General features: G+C 34.2%; 2 protein-coding genes across 5 annotated transcripts; one reads left to right on the top strand and one right to left on the bottom strand.

Annotated features, from left to right (window-relative positions):
* Positions 1-879: 879 nt before the first annotated feature.
* LOC118441828 (uncharacterized) lies at positions 880-7,377 on the top strand. Its single transcript, XM_085655364.1, has 5 exons — positions 880-1,027; positions 1,119-2,068; positions 2,161-3,283; positions 3,422-5,740; positions 6,140-7,377. The coding sequence occupies exons 1-5, from the start codon at positions 880-882 to the stop codon at positions 7,150-7,152; spliced, it is 5,553 nt and encodes a 1,850-aa protein (XP_085511490.1). The 3' UTR covers positions 7,153-7,377.
* On the bottom strand, positions 7,331-19,523 carry LOC118443773 (tyrosine-protein kinase CSK). 4 transcript variants are annotated; one of them, XM_035871247.2, is made up of 9 exons: positions 19,340-19,523; positions 17,245-17,289; positions 16,912-17,169; positions 12,179-12,564; positions 11,246-11,899; positions 10,951-11,146; positions 10,774-10,860; positions 10,570-10,662; positions 7,331-10,498 (listed from the first exon to the last, which is right to left on the bottom strand). In XM_035871247.2, exons 4-9 carry the CDS (start codon positions 12,532-12,534, stop codon positions 10,403-10,405), a joined length of 1,482 nt encoding a protein of 493 aa, XP_035727140.1. In that variant the 5' UTR covers positions 12,535-12,564; positions 16,912-17,169; positions 17,245-17,289; positions 19,340-19,523; the 3' UTR covers positions 7,331-10,402. The 4 variants fall into 4 exon arrangements, with proteins under 4 accessions (XP_035727140.1, XP_035727158.1, XP_035727120.1 ...); XM_035871265.2 differs by lacking the exon at positions 16,912-17,169 and having other exon boundaries at positions 10,774-10,857; XM_035871227.2 differs by lacking the exon at positions 16,912-17,169.
* Between the last annotated feature and the right edge of the window lie 862 nt (positions 19,524-20,385).

A 20,385-nucleotide genomic window follows, 5' to 3' on the forward strand; every position in this document is an offset into this window, starting at 1 on the left:
TCGTAAAACTTTATTTTTTACATTTAGGAAAGTGTAATTTTTTTAACCTGACCAGATTTCGAGATTGGCCGTCGGATCCGTAGAATAGCAAGTTACCATCGTGCCATCTGAATACATAGAATACGGGACGCAGAACACGGATCACAATCATAAATCACTCAATCAATGTATTTCCAGTTTCATCAACTTCACAGTTGCCCTCTCATTCTATACTTCACGTCGATCGTACATCGACCTTCTTTCTTTCTCCCTTCCTCACATTCGTTTAAAGCCTTTTAACTTTTTTTGATAACTTATATTTCTACAAATTTAGATCACTAAATTCTCACTCGGATCATAAAGAGCAGTTGTACAAAATTTTATTTGAATTACAAATAAATAGTAATAATTTTTGAGAAATTGTGAACACACGGATTAAGACTTTTATATTAATAATAATTCGCAAGAGACTATTAGAACACGGGTGTAAAGTTTTTTAAAATCGGCAACCCCAGTTAACAACGAGGTATAAGATCTTGTCTATTTTCAGGGGCAATCCAAACGTTCCTATAATGTATCACTTTTTTTGATGTATCAATCAAGCTTTAGAAGATATTTATATAATACTTAAAAATTAGTTTTATATTGTTAATCATCCGTTACGATCGAGTTGTACTACCAATCGATCTCTATAACTGTCGATACTCGTTAACTTCAGATCCGTAATAAAATCACGAACAAAATAATAATAATAATCTATAACAAAATCATGTCTCAAAATTACAAGTAAATTTAATAAATTCATCAGATATGTTTCTATCATTATATATCAAACATTCATGCAATTACAATCAAAAAAAAAAGGACAAGGATTAATCTATTATCAATTTAATAATTAACATGTTAGACGATAGCAATGCAATGTCGCAAATGAATCCTTGTCAATCAAGAGTACCTTTACAAACTAATCAAAATAATTTTCAAACATATCAGCAAACGAATAATCAACAAAGCACGCAATGCTCCGGCTGGCCTGGGAATTCTCAAGGTAACTCTATCGGGGAATCTTCGTAACTTGTTCGTTCGGTCGTTCGTTCGTTCGTTCGATCGATTATTCGAATGGAACTTATTCGCTCCAGGACAATATATGCAGGGTCCGTTCGGTCAATTTTATCAACAAGAAAACTATTCGTCAGCACAATATCCCTGTACAACGCAACTGCCAAATAATACGACTAATTTCTGTCAAGGGATTCCTTGTCAAAATACAATGTCACCTATGCAGACGCAAGCGAATAATAGCGGATCTCTACCACAAAATATAATCGATCAGATTCGTTCATGCATCACTAACACAGCACCGATCTTTATTATTCCTGGTGGTTGCCAACAACCGTTGGTAACAACTACTCAACAAGCAACTCCAATTCCTGATATATTAAATCCTTTGACAAGTTCGAATAAACAATCAAATTATATTCCTTCTCCTTTATCACCACCGATCTATCCACCTTTCTTTTATCCTTATCCAATTCCTTTTCCTTTATTCGATCCGTATGGAACTCGATCTAACGAACAGCAAAAGAATTGTGGTTGTTCTTCGAAAGGCAATGGCGAAATCACAGGACCGAAACAATTTCCTGCTTTACCTTATCCCCATAGCTCTTATTACGAGGAAGAACATCGTTGTACTAATACCACAGATGACACGATCTGTTCGAAAAGAAACTGTCCCTCAGCAATCAGTCTTCAAGCTTTGGCATCTCAGTTATTGTCCATACAAGGTATCATTTCTTGCACAGCTACCCGATTACTTCTCAGAAAGATACCGGGATCGAATATAACCACGACGATGGAGGATACCATGGAGAGAGCTCAAAGATCTATCAGCGCTCTCAACAAGGATCAATTATTGGGCGAGTCTAGGAACTCTCAGCAAGTGAACGCTCTGATAAATCTTCACATGACCGCAAATCCACCGGCCAACATAATTCCGATCCTAACGTTGGTCCAGCTTAAAGTAAACGTTCTAAAGGCACAGGTGGAAAACCTGATCAATACAAAACTGATGGAAACTCAGGGTTTGGAGGTAAGATATACGATTTTATATGTAGGAAGATAATAACAATAGTTCGAACAAAATTTCTTTAATAATCGTTACCAAATTGATCGTCGATATAGATAGAAGCAACCGATTCGATAGATCCAACTATTCTTGCTCTGAAGACCGATGCCGAACTCCGTGAATTTCTTGTAATTTTAAAACAAAAGGAATGCGACGAAAGAGTGAACCTAAATTTTGCGCCTTATCGTTCTCAGCGGGTCATCGCTGAAAGCAGATTGAGTAACGTTCAGAAAAAGATTCAACAGATCGAAGTTGAATTCGAAAGAAGAAGATGCAATGTTGCACCGTCTATACCGTTGTCTTCTAGAATCGTACGAGAATTCGCCGAAACACCGGGTAATTTTTCGAGCCATTCAGGTTATCCAGATCTTACAATATCGAAAAGAAAGACGATAGAATCACGGGAATCTCCGGATCCTTTTGCGATTACGATCAAATCTCCAAGAAAACTTCGACTGAAACCACATGTTGGTAGTCCCGAAACGACCTACGATTATTCGAACAAAAAGAAAGACCAGGTGAAAACCACGTGCAATGACAAAGGTTCTCAGATAGAATCAAAAACGAAAGAGAAAAAACGAACTGATCGTACTAACCTTAAAAATTGTAACTGTTACGATGAAAGTTCCTCTGAAGAGAGTTCAGAGGAGGATAAAAAAAAAAAACTTCAACTACAAATCGACAAGAGAGGAAATGTGACTGTGACTAGCGAGGCTAAACTAAAGAATGTGTCCTTCATGAAGTTGGCATCAAACGTTTCTCTTCGAACTGTAAAGCCAAGCGATGTTTTCGAAAAGAGAGATCGTAAAGTGAAACCTACTCGAACCGAGATAGATTCGAATGATATCCGTGAACCGTCCTTGCCTACTGTTCCGAAGGTCGAAGAAATCTCTGAGGTTACGGAAACTGATGAGCCCTCTGTTAGCGCCGATGTCGATCTTGTGCCAGATGTGAAACCGTACGATACAGTTGGCGAAAAGAAAAGGGAAAGTATCGAGAGTGCGGAGTTAACTTTGGATGAATTCAAGGACGATGCCGACAAGGACAAAAAAGAGGAAACGAAAGTTTCTATATCCGATGTTAATATCACCGATGAAGAAAAGATTAAAAAGATCGTTAATTTGTCACATTTTAAAGAATTAACTCCTTCGAGTGATAAAGAGGTTCAAATTCCTGAGAGTAAGTTAGATAAGACAAGTGCGAGTATCGAAGAAGGCGTAATAGAAGTTGATAAGATAAAGACCAATGCGTTAACCGAGGAATCGCGAAAGAAAATTTCGACGAACGATTTCGAAGAAAAATTATACGCCGTAAAAGAAGAAAAAATCGACGATATCCCAATAACAAAAACGACAAAAACGGAGAGAATGATGGAAGTTGATAGTCCTAAGAAAACTTTCGTAACCACGACGAGTATAAAAATCGAACCTACGAAGATTGACGAGGAATATATCGATGAACCTACGGCGGGAAATTCGAAAGTCGTCGATGAACTTTCTGTTAAACCAAAGAAAACATTTCTGACGACTTTGAAAATTGGTAATTCGGTAAAACCAGAAATTAAAGATGAAACGAAGAGAACGATCGAAGTTGAGAGTCCTAAGGAAACGTTCATAAGCACGGCAAGTATAAAAATCGAACCTCCAAAGATTGACGAAGAATATATCGATGAATCTATAGCAGAAAGTTCGAAAATCTCCGATGAACTTACTGAAAAACCAAAGAAAACATTTCTGACGACTTTGAAAATTGGTAATTCGGTAAAACCAGAAATTAAAGATGAAACGAAGAGAACGATCGAAGTTGAGAGTCCTAAGAAAACATTCATAAGCACGGCAAGTATAAAAATCGAACCTCCAAAGATTGACGAAGAATATATCGATGAATCTATAGCAAGAAGTTCGAAAATCTCCGATGAACTTACTGAAAAACCAAAGAAAACATTTCTGACGACTTTGAAAATCGGTAATTCGATAAAACCCGAAATTAAAGACGAAACGAAGAGAACGATCGAAGTTGAAAGTCCTAAGAAAACGTTCATAAGCACGGCAAGTATAAAAGTCGAACCTCCAAAGATTGACGAAGAATATATCGATGAATCTATAGCAGGAAGTTCGAAAATCTCCGATGAACTTTCTGAAAAACCAAAGAAAACATTTCTGACGACTTTAAAAATTGGTAATTCGGTAAAACCAGAAATTAAAAACGAAAAGGAAAAGACGATTGAAGTTGAAAGTCCTAAGAAAACGTTCATAAGCACGGCAAGTATAAAAGTCGAACCTCCAAAGATTGACGAAGAATATATCGATGAATCTATAGCAGGAAGTTCGAAAATCTCCGATGAACTTTCTGAAAAACCAAAGAAAACATTTCTGACGACTTTAAAAATTGGTAATTCGGTAAAACCAGAAATTAAAAACGAAAAGGAAAAGACGATTGAAGTTGGAAGACCTAAAAAAACGTTCATAAGTACGGCAAGTATAAAAATCGAACCTCCAAAGATTGACGAAGAATATATCGATGAACCTATGGCAGAAAGTTCGAAAATCTCGAAAGAACTTTCTGAAAAACCAAAGAAAACATTTCTAACGACTTTGAAAATTGGTAATTCGGTAAAACCAGAAATTAAAGACGAAACGAAGAGAACGATCGAAGTTGAGAGTCCTAAGAAAACGTTCATAAGCACGGCAAGTATAAAAATCGAACCTCCAAAGATTGACGAAGAATATATCGATGAATCTATAGCAGAAAGTTCGAAAATCTCCGATGAACTTTCTGAAAAACCAAAGAAAACATTTCTGACTACTTTGAAAATCGGTAATTCGGTAAAACCCGAAATTAAAGACGAAACGAAGAGAACGATCGAAGTTGAGAGTCCTAAGAAAACGTTCATAAGCACGGCAAGTATAAAAATCGAACCTCCAAAGATTGACGAAGAATATATCGATGAATCTGTAGCAGGAAATTCGAAAATCTCCGATGAACTTTCTGAAAAACCAAAGAAAACATTTCTGACTACTTTGAAAATCGGTAATTTGGTAAAACCCGAAATTAAAGACGAAAATGAGAAAACGATCGAAAACAGAGATTCTAAAAAAACATTCGTAACAAAGGCATTCATCAAAGTCGAACCTGAGGATCACGAAGAGAAACAATTAAAGACAAAACTATTTAAAAGCAATCCGATAGAAATGAGAATAAATCTGAACAATAAAGAAGGTTATGAAAATCATGAAAGGGAAAACGCGAAAGTTCAATCGGGAAAATCATCTGGCAGTTTATATAAGTCAACTGTGAATTTCGTTTTGAAAGGAACTGATGAAAATGATCTGAAGAAGAGCGTAGGTACGAATACTATCGCGGCAATATCGATAGGAAAGAAAGAAGATGAAGTGAAAGAGAAGGAAAAATCGGACGTAGGAACAAACGAAAAGATCGTATCGATGTTGACGGAGATTAAATACGACGAACCCGAAGCAATCGCCGAGCTATTTCGAAGCGCGTTGACTCGAAATTTTCAGTTGGATAACGATATCGTCGATCGATCCTGCGAATCGAAATACGAAAGCTCGGAAACAGGGAACTATTATACGATGGCTTTATCGTTCCCAGAAAATCGCTTCCCATGGAAAATCGGTAAGTCCTTGCTAATCTGGTGCAAATAAATCTCAAGATAATTAACGGATTTTCGATGATACTGAACGCGTGGCCGGTTGATAAAAAAAAAATGGAAAGAGAGAGAGAGAGAGAGAGAGAGAGAGAAAATAGAGTTTGTATAAAAGGACAAAACGAAAATTGTACGGAGAATTAAATGAATCGAATAGAGGGTTAAATAAAAATTTCGTGAATTCGTTAATTATCCCACGAAGAAAAGTCAATAGGAAGATATATAGCTTTACTATATAGAGAAATTCAATTTATAATTAATTCACTCTGATTAATTCAGCTATAGAAAAAGAGAAAGAGAGAGAGAGAGAGAGAGAGAGAGAGAAGAAAGGGAAAGAAATAAATAAAAGAATCAATGTTACTTTACAGATATCAAGAAGCACGAGAACGGTATAAAACATTTGAATAATCAAAGCCGAGATGCTGAAAATACATTTCATCCGAAGGAAACATGGAGCAAACTAAATACATGCAAGTATAATACTGAAACGACAAGATTTCCGTTCGTAAATTGCGATCGTGATACTTCGAATATTACCATCCAAAATAACAGAGGTATATTATCGGAAATAATCTCTTTAATAAGTAATCAGATATCATATTTCGGTAGTGCGATCAATAAAATTCCGTTATTCGGAAATATTCCATTGAGTTTTGATGGATCTGTGCCTGATAAGATTAATTTGACATCGAGTAATTATTATTCAAAGAGTAGGTCGAAAGATTTCGAAAAGATTTGGGCCGATCCTTGCAAAGAATATCTTGCAATATTCGAAGACGTTAGGAAGCTCGACGATGATGAAATAGAAAATCTTGATTGTTTTGTAGCGTCCAATTCGAAACGATCGATTAAAAAGTTAGATAAAAAGGTACGACGCGTTATCAGGAATGGCTCGTCACGTATACCAAGGAAAGACGATAACAAAGAGATACGTGATAGGTTGAGATATATGATCATCAAAGACAAGGATAATAAAAAAAGTTATTTGATGCCTGAGGATTCGTTTCGCGGTCACAACTCGCAACCCTATCCAAGACCAAATCTTGCTCGACCGTACAAGATACGAAGAAATTTGCTGATCCGTAGTCGTCTCAAAGACTGCAACGCGTTCAAACAAAATCTTCCTCCTTTCACAATCGTAAAACGAACGCACGTTGGAAACCGGAAATCTTTTTGTGATACGACCGAAGAGGAAAAGAGGAGACGAACGTTTTCTCGCGTAAAGAATGTCAAGAAAGACGAAAACTTCTTTTCCTTGCCTTTGATAAAGGAAAAGAATTCGAAAATTAGTTCTACGCTTGAGAAATCGTCCACGTCAAAGGCAATACCCAACGAATCTGATACAAAGACCACAGCAACTTTCTTTTCAAACGATTCCTAAGTATCCATAAAAAAAAAAACGTCACTTTCGAGTTTCATGATTATTGAAAGTACTATTTTAAAAAACAACAAAAAAGAAAAAGAAAAAAGAACACCAATAGTTTCCAATAAAAATAATTCCTAATTATTTTTAATAAAAAAAAAGAGAAAAGGGGAAAGAATATCTCAATGAGACAAGATACATTATAATTTCTTTTTCTTTATTTAATAACTTCTACTATCTCGTCAAATAATTGTTTTACCGCTATAGCCGTTTAATTAAGAATTCGAGAAACTTGGCGTAGTTATAGATACTACAACAAAATCCAACAGCCGAATATTCGTATAATAATAGATTTGTTTTTGTATACTATAGCGGGAGGAAAATGAGTGAAAGGAAGGGGGTGATATGAAAAAGTATATATGTATGTATATATCTATGTATGTATGACAACGTATACATACATATAGAATTTTTCAATTGCTCGCACACATACACACGCAACACGCACACGCACACTCGACAAATACTAATTTCAAATTAAATTTTCGGTATGATCGTAGAATCCGTATCATTTGTTACATTCAATAAACATCAGAGTATAATTTCACTTTAATACCTATATAGATAAATATGTGTATGTGTGTGTGTTTGTGTGTGTATATATATATATATATATATATATTAAATTTCTTACAGTCTAAAAAATGAATTGGTAATAAAAAAAATTAACAGATTTGAAACTCACACACTGATCATAAATGAAATTTTAATATCGTGATAGATAAAAATGACATATTGTATAAGTTGAAATCTAAAAATCGATGGTAATCTATTGAAAAAAAAAAAAAAAAAAAAAAAAAAGAAACAAACAAAACAAAATAAAAAAAAAAAAACAAAGATAAAGAAAGAAAAATGAAGAAGTGAAGTGTCATCATTTTCTTTCGAACACGCACGCTTATTGCATAATAACGAAAGTATATTTAAGCGTTAGCTTTATAAAGTTAAGGACGAAGCATAGATAGGAATGATAATTTCCATATTGATCGTGTCAGAATGCATTATCGTTTAGATAATGTTTCGTTTGGGTAGCGCTTTTATGTGCTAATTGCCTCGACAACTTGTAATTGAAGATAAAAGCTGTATATAGCCGTGTATGTCGAATTATTGCTATGGGTACCGATGATACATTCGTTGCAAGACATTCATACATGCATATGTAAGATGTTTATATGAATGAACGTCTGACACAACAAACGTACGTACTACAATATGAAACTTACAAACGGATCGTGCGCTTAGCATAAATATATTAGATACTTATACAACTAACGATTAATCTTCATTGCTATTCATTTTGTTTATTCAAAATACGTTTGTCAAAGTCGGAGCTAAGAATTGAAATTTTATTTAAATAATAATAATTCGAAACTTGTAAATATGTAATTCTTTACTTTTTTGTTTCTTTTCTTTTCTTTTCTCTTTCTCTCTCTCTCTCTCTCTCTCTCTCTCTCGCTCTCTCTCTCTTTCTCTCTCTCTCTCTTTCTCTCTGTCTCTCTCTCTCTCTCTCTTTCTCTCTGTCTCTCTCTGTTTTTTAATATAACAAATCATTCTTTCAAATTAGTCTGCTAAATTGCAACCAGACAGATAGATCTGGAATAAAAAATAAAAAAAAAAATAAAAAAAATAAAAAAAAATGAAAGAATCTAATAGTAGTAGTATCGTAATGAAAATTCTTGCTTATTCTTCTTGTATATTTCAAGGTACCTACCCATTTTATCGTTAAACGTGAAATTTTACGCGCTAAGAATTTCCAAATATGAATAATTTTGAGATCATTTATCCATGCTAGTCGTTAATCGGAAGAACACATAGATCATTACTCTAAAAGGATAAGATCCGTTGATGCAATACTCACATTGCCTTGTTTCTTTCATTCATCTCCTGAAGATCTTTGTTTTATCTTTTTCAAAGTTTCTTTTTTTTCCCATTTTCTGTTTTCTTTTTTTAAATAATTAACGTACGTTGCATTTTTGTATTCATTTGTTCATAGTTACCGGATATATTCTTTAAAAAAAAAAAAAAAAGAAAAAAAAAAATTTATGGACATTTTTTTCATTAAATATCTCATCCAATATCAACGGTTCTCGAAATATTATTACTTTTTTTTATGGACGAATATGTACAAAAATATTTACAGATACATTTACATCACTGACATATATATGTGTGTGTATATATTATATATTTTTTTACAAATACACACACACGCCCGCACACGCACACATACACACACACATACACACGCATATATATACATATATATATATATATATACATATATATATATATATGAAATGAATATTTCGTGAGCAAACTTAAATATTTATACGTTATAGTCGCAATAATTTAATTAAAAATTAATACTTTCTACGACAAATCTTTGATTAAAAAATCTATGCTGCTAGTGAATACTCGCAATCCTACGATCGCTGAAATAGATCGTTTGAAACTTTAACAACAGGAATTCTTTGTTTTAAACTGTACTACAGGAGTGAAAAAGTGTATGGTTACGTAACTTCATCTCCGAAAGGACAAGTTATACTGACTGATACGTTAGCCAGTATATGAATTATCTTAAAATCAGTTCACTTCAACGCCAAACTTCATAATACGTCAAATTTACATTTTCTGCAATGGAAAAATCTCTAAAGTATTTCAAAACGGTAACGGCGTCGTATCAGGCGACGTTTCGTTCACACATTTCATCATAACAGACTGTAAAAAGGTACGTCCATTGAGGATCATTAAGTGTGATAGGCAATTATTTCGGATTAAGTATCTTAAAAACCCGACATCGGCTCGAGTCAACACGGATTTCGAGAATGTACAAGTCGAGTTTCTTCATTTAGAATATCAACTTGAACAAAGGCACGACGTAGGTAATGCTTGTGCAAAATATTGTCATATAAAAATTAAAACCTCCCCAATATTCTCGACAACTAAATTAGCAATAAATATAAACGATGACGCAAATAGTATTGCATATAAAATGTACAATAAAAATTGCATTTGTCTTGTTCTTCTTTTCATTTTTTTTTTTTTCTTTCTTTTTTTTTCCCCTTTTTCTTCACTTCGTCCCTCCTAATCAAAGTTTTTAGAGCCACTATATTTGTCCTTAAAACGAAAAAAAGCATCGTATTTGACAAATCAGTTCTGTTATGTGTTAATTCTACATCGTTTCTAGGTCGACCTAAGATAAGCCTTTTTTTTAATTCACGCCTTTGGTGTACTCTGCTTTTAGTTGACCAAGCGTTACTTTTATATCATGGAACGTAGGTCTCTTCTCTGGTTGAAGATCCCAGGCCTGTAACGCATAAACGTTAGAAGCTTTTAACATCAGATATGAAATTTTACGTGAAAACTTTGTTCATCTACCTGTCTCATAATGTCATATACTTCGGGTGGACATCCATCTGGTGGTTCCATTTTGTAACCTTTTTCCACGCATTTGACAACGTCAGCTAAAGGCTAAGAACGAACATATTAATATAAATAATTCAGTTCCCGTACGGTATGATAAGAATAAAGGAATAAATATATGTAGATAATAAAAGTCGTTTTTAAATGAAAATTACTTACGATACGTGGATAGGGCACACGTCCAAAAGAATAGATTTCCCAAAGGAGTATTCCGAAACTCCACATGTCAGATTTGTTAGAAAACTTCTGAAAAACAAATGATGAGATGCATCGTCGTGCAAGGAAACGCTTAAAAGCTTTTTTGTCAGAAGGTAGTGCCGGTCATAATATATTTACGTTCTGCTTTAAAGCCTCTGGGGCGGTCCATTTGATGGGCAACTTTCCACCATCGAGAGAGAAGTTTTCGTCTCGTGCCAACCCAAAGTCCGAAACTTTCGCGGAATTGTCTTCCGCAACAAGAACGTTTCTTGCGGCTAAATCGCGATGGACGACGTGTCTCGACTCCAAGTATGCCATACCGGCACACGTATCGCTGAAAATAAACCGATCGTTCGTTCAATGACCAACGAGATCTCCTGGGATAAAGGAATATCGTAAAGGTTAAGAACTATAATCTATATAGATTACGTACTAGGCAAAATTGATTTGATCTTTTTTAGAAACGTGTAATCGTCCTCTAGATCTTAAGTAATCCACTAAGGATCCCTTGCTCATATATTCCGTAACCAGGTACATGTGTTGATTATTGAATACAAGACCAAGTAATTTAACGAGATTGTCGTGAATCAACGAGGTCATTAAACTTGCCTCGGCTAGAAACCTTTGCGCCGCTTCGCTATTGTCTTTCAACATTTTCACGGCCACTCTTTCTCCTCTATAAACACCGAGTAAAACGTCACCGAATTCACCTTTACCGATACACTCTCTTAATTCTAACTCGTGAGTCTGAATAACCCAGCCAGCTTCGATGAAGGCCTTGGGATCGACGCAAAAGTCTTGTTTCCCTTGTTTCGGTAAGGATTTCGTCAACTGAGTGCAAAGACCATCAGCGTCTTGCTCATAATGTTCAACTAAGAGCGCTAAATTCTCGAAAAATTCTTCGTCATCGATGGTCAGTTGATTATTCTTGTATTTTACTCTATAATGTTGCACACGTCCTTGATAACACACGCAGAGGGTATAGTCTCCGGGGAAATTCGTCGACTCTCGAACTAGAAACAGACCATCTTCTCTGGGTCGTAACAACCTTTCTGCAGTTTCCCTAGATATCTTCCCATGGAACCATCTATAACAAGGTTAGATCTTAAAATGAACATTTCTCATTTAACGACGCAAAACAAGGAAGTATCTTTCATTGATGTGAAATAATTCAAAATTTCAAGGATAAATAATACTTGTCAAATTAGTCAAGATATATAATTCTAAATTGAAAACGATTTGATCATCATTTTATTTAATTATCTACATGAGATCGGCCTATCTTTTCAATAAAAATTCCTTCTCTCTTTTTTTTTTTTTTCATTGCTATTCATTGAACAGCTTCTATATACTTGTGCATACGTACGGCATAGCATTCAGTTTGACTTCATGTCTTGGATTGGCCGATAGAGCAGTGGTATTTCCGGGATTCGTGACGTTCGAAGTAAGGAGGACCGGTGAGGACGCCGTATTCATATGGCTCGTCAGGTTTGGAGATGTTACGCTCGAATGAGTGGTCATCGTCGGTGATACTGGATGGGACGGAATGTTGCTCGCTGACAGATTTGGAGGAGCGTTGTGCGAGGTGGTGTTTTGAATGAGAGGGTGGGTCGTTACGTTTGAAGGGATTGTGTGATGATTTTGATTGCCATCAAGCTTCGCTTGCCGCGCTGGCGCTGACACATTCGGGTATCCACCACCCGCATTGTGATAAGTTGGCATCGCAACTGCCACACAGTGAGCTTTATCAATCTGAAAAGAAGAAAACAAAAAGAAAAGAAAAAAGAACGAAAATTATGACTTCGTCGTTACCGTATATACTCTAAAAAAATCTTGTATTATCGATGTCATCATTTTCATCCTTCCTCTAACAACGGCGATGTCATTGTCCTTTGCACAATTTCTGTTGCATCTAAATTTATTTGGACATCAATGAGAGAGAGAGGGAGTGTGTGTATGTGTGAGAGAGAGAGAGAAAGAGAAAGAGAACGAAATCGTGACACGAAGTGGACATCCTCGTGCTAATTTCGGGACATCGCTCGAACGCGTAGGAGTTTATGAGGCTCGTTTCGCAAATTAACTTATCCGAAGCGTCGGACATCGAGCTAGCAATTACTAACTGACCATGGACTGCGAGGTGACTCTTTTAAACGCTGCATTTAGTTTTAAGTGACCATTGTCTCTAAGCCATACACGAGCCATTACTGTTACTGCTGTTACTACCGCCCTTGCACCGTCCATCCGCGCACGTTAGAAACACGTTGGACGCTGATACGTGAATATATGCATTCGGCCGAGCTCGATGATTCATTCCGAAGATATATATTTTCACAATGATTATGAAATCAATAAGGCATTACTAATATATAAACACAAGTTGTATTTAATGGAACAACTTGAAGACTTCCTTTGACTTCTTAATTAGCTCTCGTCTGGTACCCTTTTTAAATATGATTTAATCTTATGACGAGATAAACATATTTGGATATCTATTAAGGTAAAGTAGAAATTCTCTCTCTCTCTCTCTCTCTCTCTCTCTCTCTCTCTCTCTCTCTCTCTCTCTCTCTCTCTCATTCTTTTTTGCTTAGATTTAGATTTAGAATTCGACTAAATCAGTGGGACATTACGTATGAAAGAAGGAACTATCATAGACGTCGAGTGCCAACTAAAAAAGTGAAAGTCACGATGAAACTCAAAAGTCAAGCATTGTGGAAGACTGAACGAGATGTCATTGAACCAAGCCACATCATACGCTGCTTTTACCACGGCATACAACTCGATTTTCTTTCCTTTTGTAACGTCCCTTCTTTGGACTTGATAAAAGGAAAAAAAGAGTAAAAAAAAAAAAAAAAAAAAAAAAAAAAAAAAAAAAAAAAAGAAAGGGAAAAGAAAAGAAAGAGAAAAAAGAAGAAGAAGAAGAAAAAGAAACTTCATGATGGGAAAAAGTGAAAAAGAAATAGATTTCAATAGTTGGTAAACTGATGCGGCACGAAAGGCAACACGATAATTTCTCGCTCATTTTCTATGTAAACTATACGAGGAGAAATTCCACCACCGAGGGAGATACAAATCCGCGAAGCGCAAGCAAATATTGAATAATTCAAGTTGGGTTTATCCTTGGTTAGCGTCTGTAACGAGCACAAGCGTTATGTCACGCGAAAATGTATAGTTTCCCCTTACCCCCACCCCTACCACCGTCAGCAGTTGGACTCGTCTACTAATATACGATTTGTAGTTATGTAAATCTTACAAATATTCCCGTGCCTTGTCATTCTTTAATGTCGAATATTCGAAAGAAAATGAATGAATAATCTGTTTCACTGACGAACTAAAGGACTGATATTTATCATCTTTTGCGATAAGAATTTATAATAATCTCTTTCATGATGATTTCCCTGATAAAATCATAAGTAATAAAGGCACTTATGATCTTTAAAATAACCTAACTGATAAATCCTATGAAATGCATTTTATTTTGTATAAAAAAAAAAAAAAACAATTGAATTTGTAAACTATTTTAAATATATTTTTAATATATATATTTCTACGATGATGAGTCATATAATCAAATAACATAATTCCTACGATTAGAACATTCAACCACGAGGAATATATAGTGCTCTTAAATGGCAAACTTTTCTGTGCACGATATCAGCGAAATCCGGATGAAGACATGAGTTAATCATATTATGCTCATCTAAGTGCGTATCCGTGTGTGGTTTAAAAAAGTGCCGCAAGAGATGAATAAAGACTTGATATATATATATATAAATATATATATATATATATATATATATATACATTATATATGTATGTGTGTGTGTATATATATACATAAGTTTTTTCCCTCGGATATTGCGCGTCGTTTTGCGAGTGCATGTCATAGGAATGATGTCACTCAAGGTTAGCCATACTGTCAAAACGTAGAATGAGCTGTCTCGAATCACAGCTGATTGTCAGAAGTCCACGTGCATTAGTGACAGAAGCGAAATGAGGACCGTGGGACGAGAGGAAAGTTTTATGATAGATGGAGAGATCTTCTCGAGAACGTAGATCGTAGGAAGTGAGACAGAGTAGTCGTTTCCAATGAAAATTTTATACACAGTAACACGAAAATATCTGATCGCAATTTTTTACTCCTCTTTTTCTTCTTTTTTTAAATTTTTCCAAATAAATAAAATTGTTTCGAAACTCGTTGATTAATCATTAATTTATTACTTTTACTATTAACGATAATTTCATAATATTTAATAATATTTAAAAATAATATTTAAAAATAGATAAATTATAAAATAAAAACCATAAATTCTAAAATTATTTAAAAATATTTAATTAGAGCGATCTAATATTAACGATGTTTAAATTAATTAAAAATTGTTCGGAGATATCATAATGAGAAATTCTTTTGCTATGTTTTAAAAATAATTTGAAAAATGATCAATCAAGTTATTTCGATTCGTCTAGCCTCATCTTTTCTCTTTTTTTCACAAGCATCTGCCCTCCCGTTCAGTCTTTCATTCGTTACACGTTGAAAAGTCCCACGAAAGAAATTAATGAATTTGATTACTGTATCGAATCGTTTGTACGCCGCATAAAGCTATCAAATGGAATTATCGATTCGTTACGAAGAATCATTGATTTGTTACTCCAGCAATAATCGTCGTGATTTTAAATCGATTGATTTGAATAGTTGATCAATCGACTTCTTTATTCGCGTTATGATTCAAAACGCTTCCATTTGAATTTTTAACATCGTTCATTAATAATAAATCCTTTTTAATCGGTCAAATTTGCTCTCTCTCTCTCTCTCAGATTATTGACACTGAATTTTTCGATTTTAATTAATAATATAAAATAAAACTCCTCGTTTTTTTTTTGTCGGTTTTTGTTCCTTTTATTATTTAAAGAACAAAAAGCACGTAGACGTGACTAGCATTTCTTTTCCATTAATTCTTCGTTCGTTTCAAATAGACAATTAATCTTTCTAATAATAATACGACAGATCTAAAAATAGATTTAAGTATAAATAGAAAGGAATAAAGAGAAAAAGAGAGATAGAAGTCAATGAAAAAGTGATTTTGGCAGGTGTAAAGCGAGTTGACTGTCGATAGATTTATGCGAATGATGCCTTGTCATGGTAGATATATGTATTTCTTCTCTCACTCTCTCTCTCATTCTCTCTCTCTCTCATTCTCTCTCTCTCCCTCTCTCTCTCTCCCTCTCTCTCTCTCCCTCTCTCTCTCTCCCTCTCTCTCTCTCCCTCTCTCTCTCTCTCTTTGTTTCTTTCTTTCTTTCACAAGTGTATTTTGGCACACCAGGTAGAGATTATGATGGAAATAAACGGCAAAATTCTCTTTGGCGATTTCGCCGGTAATTTATGCAAAGCTCATTCGAGACGGTGTCCTGTACGCACGTACCGTACTATTAATATCACCGTGTGGATCGTACGAGGTCCGAGGTATCTTGGTTAGTATGAAAGAGGAAGAGAGAGAAAACAAGAGAGAAAGAGCAAAAAAAAAAGAGAGAGAGAAAGAGAGACAGAGAGAGAAAAAGAGAAAAAAAAAGAAAAAAAGAAAAAGAGAGAGAGAGATAAAAAAAGAGAAAAAGAGAAAGAGAGAGAGAGAGAGAGAGAGAGAGAGAGAGAGAGGAAAAGGAAAGACGGTGAGAGATCGGAATAGGGAAAGGGAAAACGACGGGAGGGCTGAGAACGTGCAACAGATTCGCTCGGTTTGCACGTTGCTCTTTAACAGTACACGTTACTGTACCATGACCCATCATTTACCCATCTGGCCCATCAAAATGACAATGTGATTGTTCGCCGATTTTACGGGAATATTTTTTTGTGTCTCCATCTTTTTTCTTTTTGTTTTCTTTCCTTCTCTCTCTTTTTTCTTATATATATATATTCTTACATATATATATATATATATATATATATATATATATATATGTTTCTTATCTTCTATATATGTTCTTTTATCTTATACATATATATATATTTTTTTCTTTTATATATATATATATATATATTTTATATACTTTTATATATTTTAATATAATATTATATATTTTATTATAACAAGAAATATATATACATACATTAACCACATTTAAAAGCGCACTTTGGACACTCAAAGGAGGATGAACGCATTCCAAAAACTCAGAAATAGAAACGGCTGAATTCTCTCTCCGGAATACCTTCCTGCCCCCGGCCCTCGTCACGAAACTTTTTTATTCGACGTATGCGTACTTGATAATTTCGAAAGAAACAATCTTTTCTTTTTTTATTTATCTATTTTTTGGGGGGGCTAGGGGAGGGGCGGGATTTTTTTGTTTTGTTTTTTTATATATATCCACCTATACGTTACAAAGAGGATCGTAAATCGAACGGAAAAACGTTATACATTATTTTGTTGAATCGTAAAATATTACCTAGGCTGCAGATTGACTGTCCATCGTCCAAAGAATATCGTCCCACTGAAACAACACGACATATGTAAATCTGTTTTGATCGCAAAGCCACTTTACGGTGCGTGAGTTAAATTTAAATTATATACGGATCAAGAAAACGTTCTGCGAAGAATTCTTTTTAGGTAGAAACTCGAAGCTCCGTAGTTGACAGCGTCAGCGTCGTCAGCTTCGTCATTGTCGTTGTCGTTGTCGTTGTCGTTGTCGTTGTCGTTATTACAATAGCCGTTTTGAAACGATCGAAATAAGACGCGAATCCGATATCACGCGATGCAAGCATTTTAATGAGAGCCCACATGCTAGTAAGCCCGTATAATGTAATCAACGCTCGGTTACCAATTAAAATACAGAGGATCGAATGAATTGCTTGGAAACTTTTTTGTATAATAATTTACTTTTGGGGAATGTTTCTTAATACATACATATATATATATATATATATATATATATATATATATATATATATACATATATATATATAAGTAATGGTTTAAATAAAAATTGTATTGCGGAAGCACACACATATGTGTGTGTGTGTGTGTGTGCAAGCGTATATATATATATATATATATATATATATATATAAATGATAATAATAATAATTTATACATAAAGTATGTCCATATCGCGAAACAAAGCGAAAGTTTGATCTTTGATCAAGAGCTGGATCGTCGATATTTCGATACCGCTATCGTATCAACAACGGGCACAAGGTTACAATCTCTACCTCTCACCCTGCTAGCCTTACGGCCGTAATTCAAATTAATTAGGTAAGAAGTGCGTGAGAGAGCCTTAACTACCGAGGAAAGTCACTCGCGAACTCCTTAGAAAGCGCGCCACGATTGTAAATAATCCAACGTGGTTAACCTTCGTATAAAATGAGCGGCAGTGCGAACCGAAGAAAAAAAAAAGTTGAAGAAAAGAAAAGAAATATATATACATATACATATATATATATATATATATATATATATATATATATATAATCTGAGAGGAAGAACGCTCCATTTACAGTGTACAATAACGCATTGTGACTAAATTATTCCCTGTGTATGGCGTGCGTAGACCGTTAACCGTATAATTAGCCAATAGCTAATTGCTAGAACTCGCATGATTCTGTATACTAACATTGACTACTTTGCTATCTTCCAAATGCATTAATTACTTGATTCACACTATTCTTCATACGTTAACAGGATGAGAATACTGATCAAAAAATTCTGTCTTGATAGATTTATACTATGGGATATTTTGTGTTTCATTTGTTTCTCATCTTGATATATTCTAATGGAAAATATTTTAAGAGACTAATCTTAAAGTATACTCGGTCTTTAAAATAAGTAATGTTCATAGCCCTCTGATTAGATATCTTACAATGAACAATATATTATTCATTGATATTTAATTTCTTCTAGATACGAACTTTTAATACATACACATAAACATTGAGTACAATCTTTGTATAAAAACACTGTAAATAATATCTGTGTATCAATACACTATCAAGTACATTAAAATTAGAATCTTATACGTCTGATACAAAAATCATGATAAACATAATCATAGACATATACTCTGTACAACTGAAAAGAAATATTAAAAACTAAGAGAAGACGTTAAGGAAATAATATTTAATAACATCTTTAAGATCATTGTAGATTATTCGCATGCGCTACTTTCAAGCATACTTTAAATAGTGTCATTTGACACACATACAATTCTTTAAGCCCAAATTATATGAATACAAAATAGAAACTATTTACATAAACTTCTTAACAGACGTAGTTTGCATGCAATAGTCTGTGCCATTTAAATAACGCCCACTTATATTCCGAAAAAAAATAATACACCCGGTATAATTCAACGATCGAACGTGGGCCGAAGAGCACGCAACGATATTATCTATAGATCGTAACGCGATGAACAATTGTGTTTGTGCATGCTCCTTTTGAAATATGCCGAACGTACGTGTCAAAGAAATTTTGAATTTACTTGATGGTATCGTAATATACAAATTTTATCATCTGCGCGCGTATTTAACCAAAAATATCGGACTTACCTATGCTCTCAGCCAGCTTATTTTCACGAAGATGCAAACAAACATAGATAAAACACTGGCACTGTCTCACATAAAACGAATTTTTATAAAAACTACACGAAAAAATGTCATAAACACCTTACGAAACGTCAGACTCACTTCGGGCGGGCGGCCATTTTGCTCCACACGAATCGAATGAAGAGTATCTTTTCCTCCACAGAAAAAACGAAGCTGGAGTTGACTTCAGGGCAATACAAGTTGATTCTCAGGTGTGGCAACTTCTTTAACTAAATTACGATTAATTCGTTTCTATGCCCAAAGAGTGCGCTAATCTCATCCAATCATAATTCTTTTTTAACTCTACTTTCTAGTTTCTATTTTTTCCTAGAACTTTTAGAACGCGGGAATAAATTATTATTGTGAATCAATTTGAATTTAAATAATGAATAATAATTATATTTCGTTCGAAAATTTTTTAATATACAGACATGAAGTGTTTTATTTTTTATAAAAATGTTATATATGGATTAAAGAATAAGTTGAATTCATAATATTTTCAAAAATTATAATTTTATTAAATAAAAACTGTACAAATCCATGTATGTTCGTGTATGTAAAAACATAATATCCGTTTAAGTATGTAAATTATTAATTTATATTGTGAAACTAGTAAAGGGAAAATATTTGTTATTTTAGAATTACATTACATTTCTTCATCACATTGATTTATTACATCTTTTAAATACATCGAGAGATTTAAAATGAAATTATTGTAGGCCAGGCGATCGTCTAAAATGAGCGGACGTTGTAAATGGAGTTTCTTCGGCAAATCCAGCTATTTCCTGAGGTATTATAGCATATTCTTCGATGCTGGTACATGGTCTGCACATGCATTCTAACGGGGCTTTGGTAACAACCTATAAAATTCAAAAAATGAAAATGTTTTTAAAACATAAGAGAAGTTATTCTCGATATATTTTCAATGTTAGTTGAATTTTCAAATTCGAAAACAACGATTATGGATTGAATTTCGTAAAAAAAAAGAAATTATTGAAAAATTATTTTTT

This window comes from Vespa mandarinia, chromosome 2 (assembly GCF_050613455.1).
Source record: "Vespa mandarinia isolate Hongniang chromosome 2, ASM5061345v1, whole genome shotgun sequence".
NCBI classification, from domain to species: domain Eukaryota; kingdom Metazoa; phylum Arthropoda; class Insecta; order Hymenoptera; family Vespidae; genus Vespa; species Vespa mandarinia.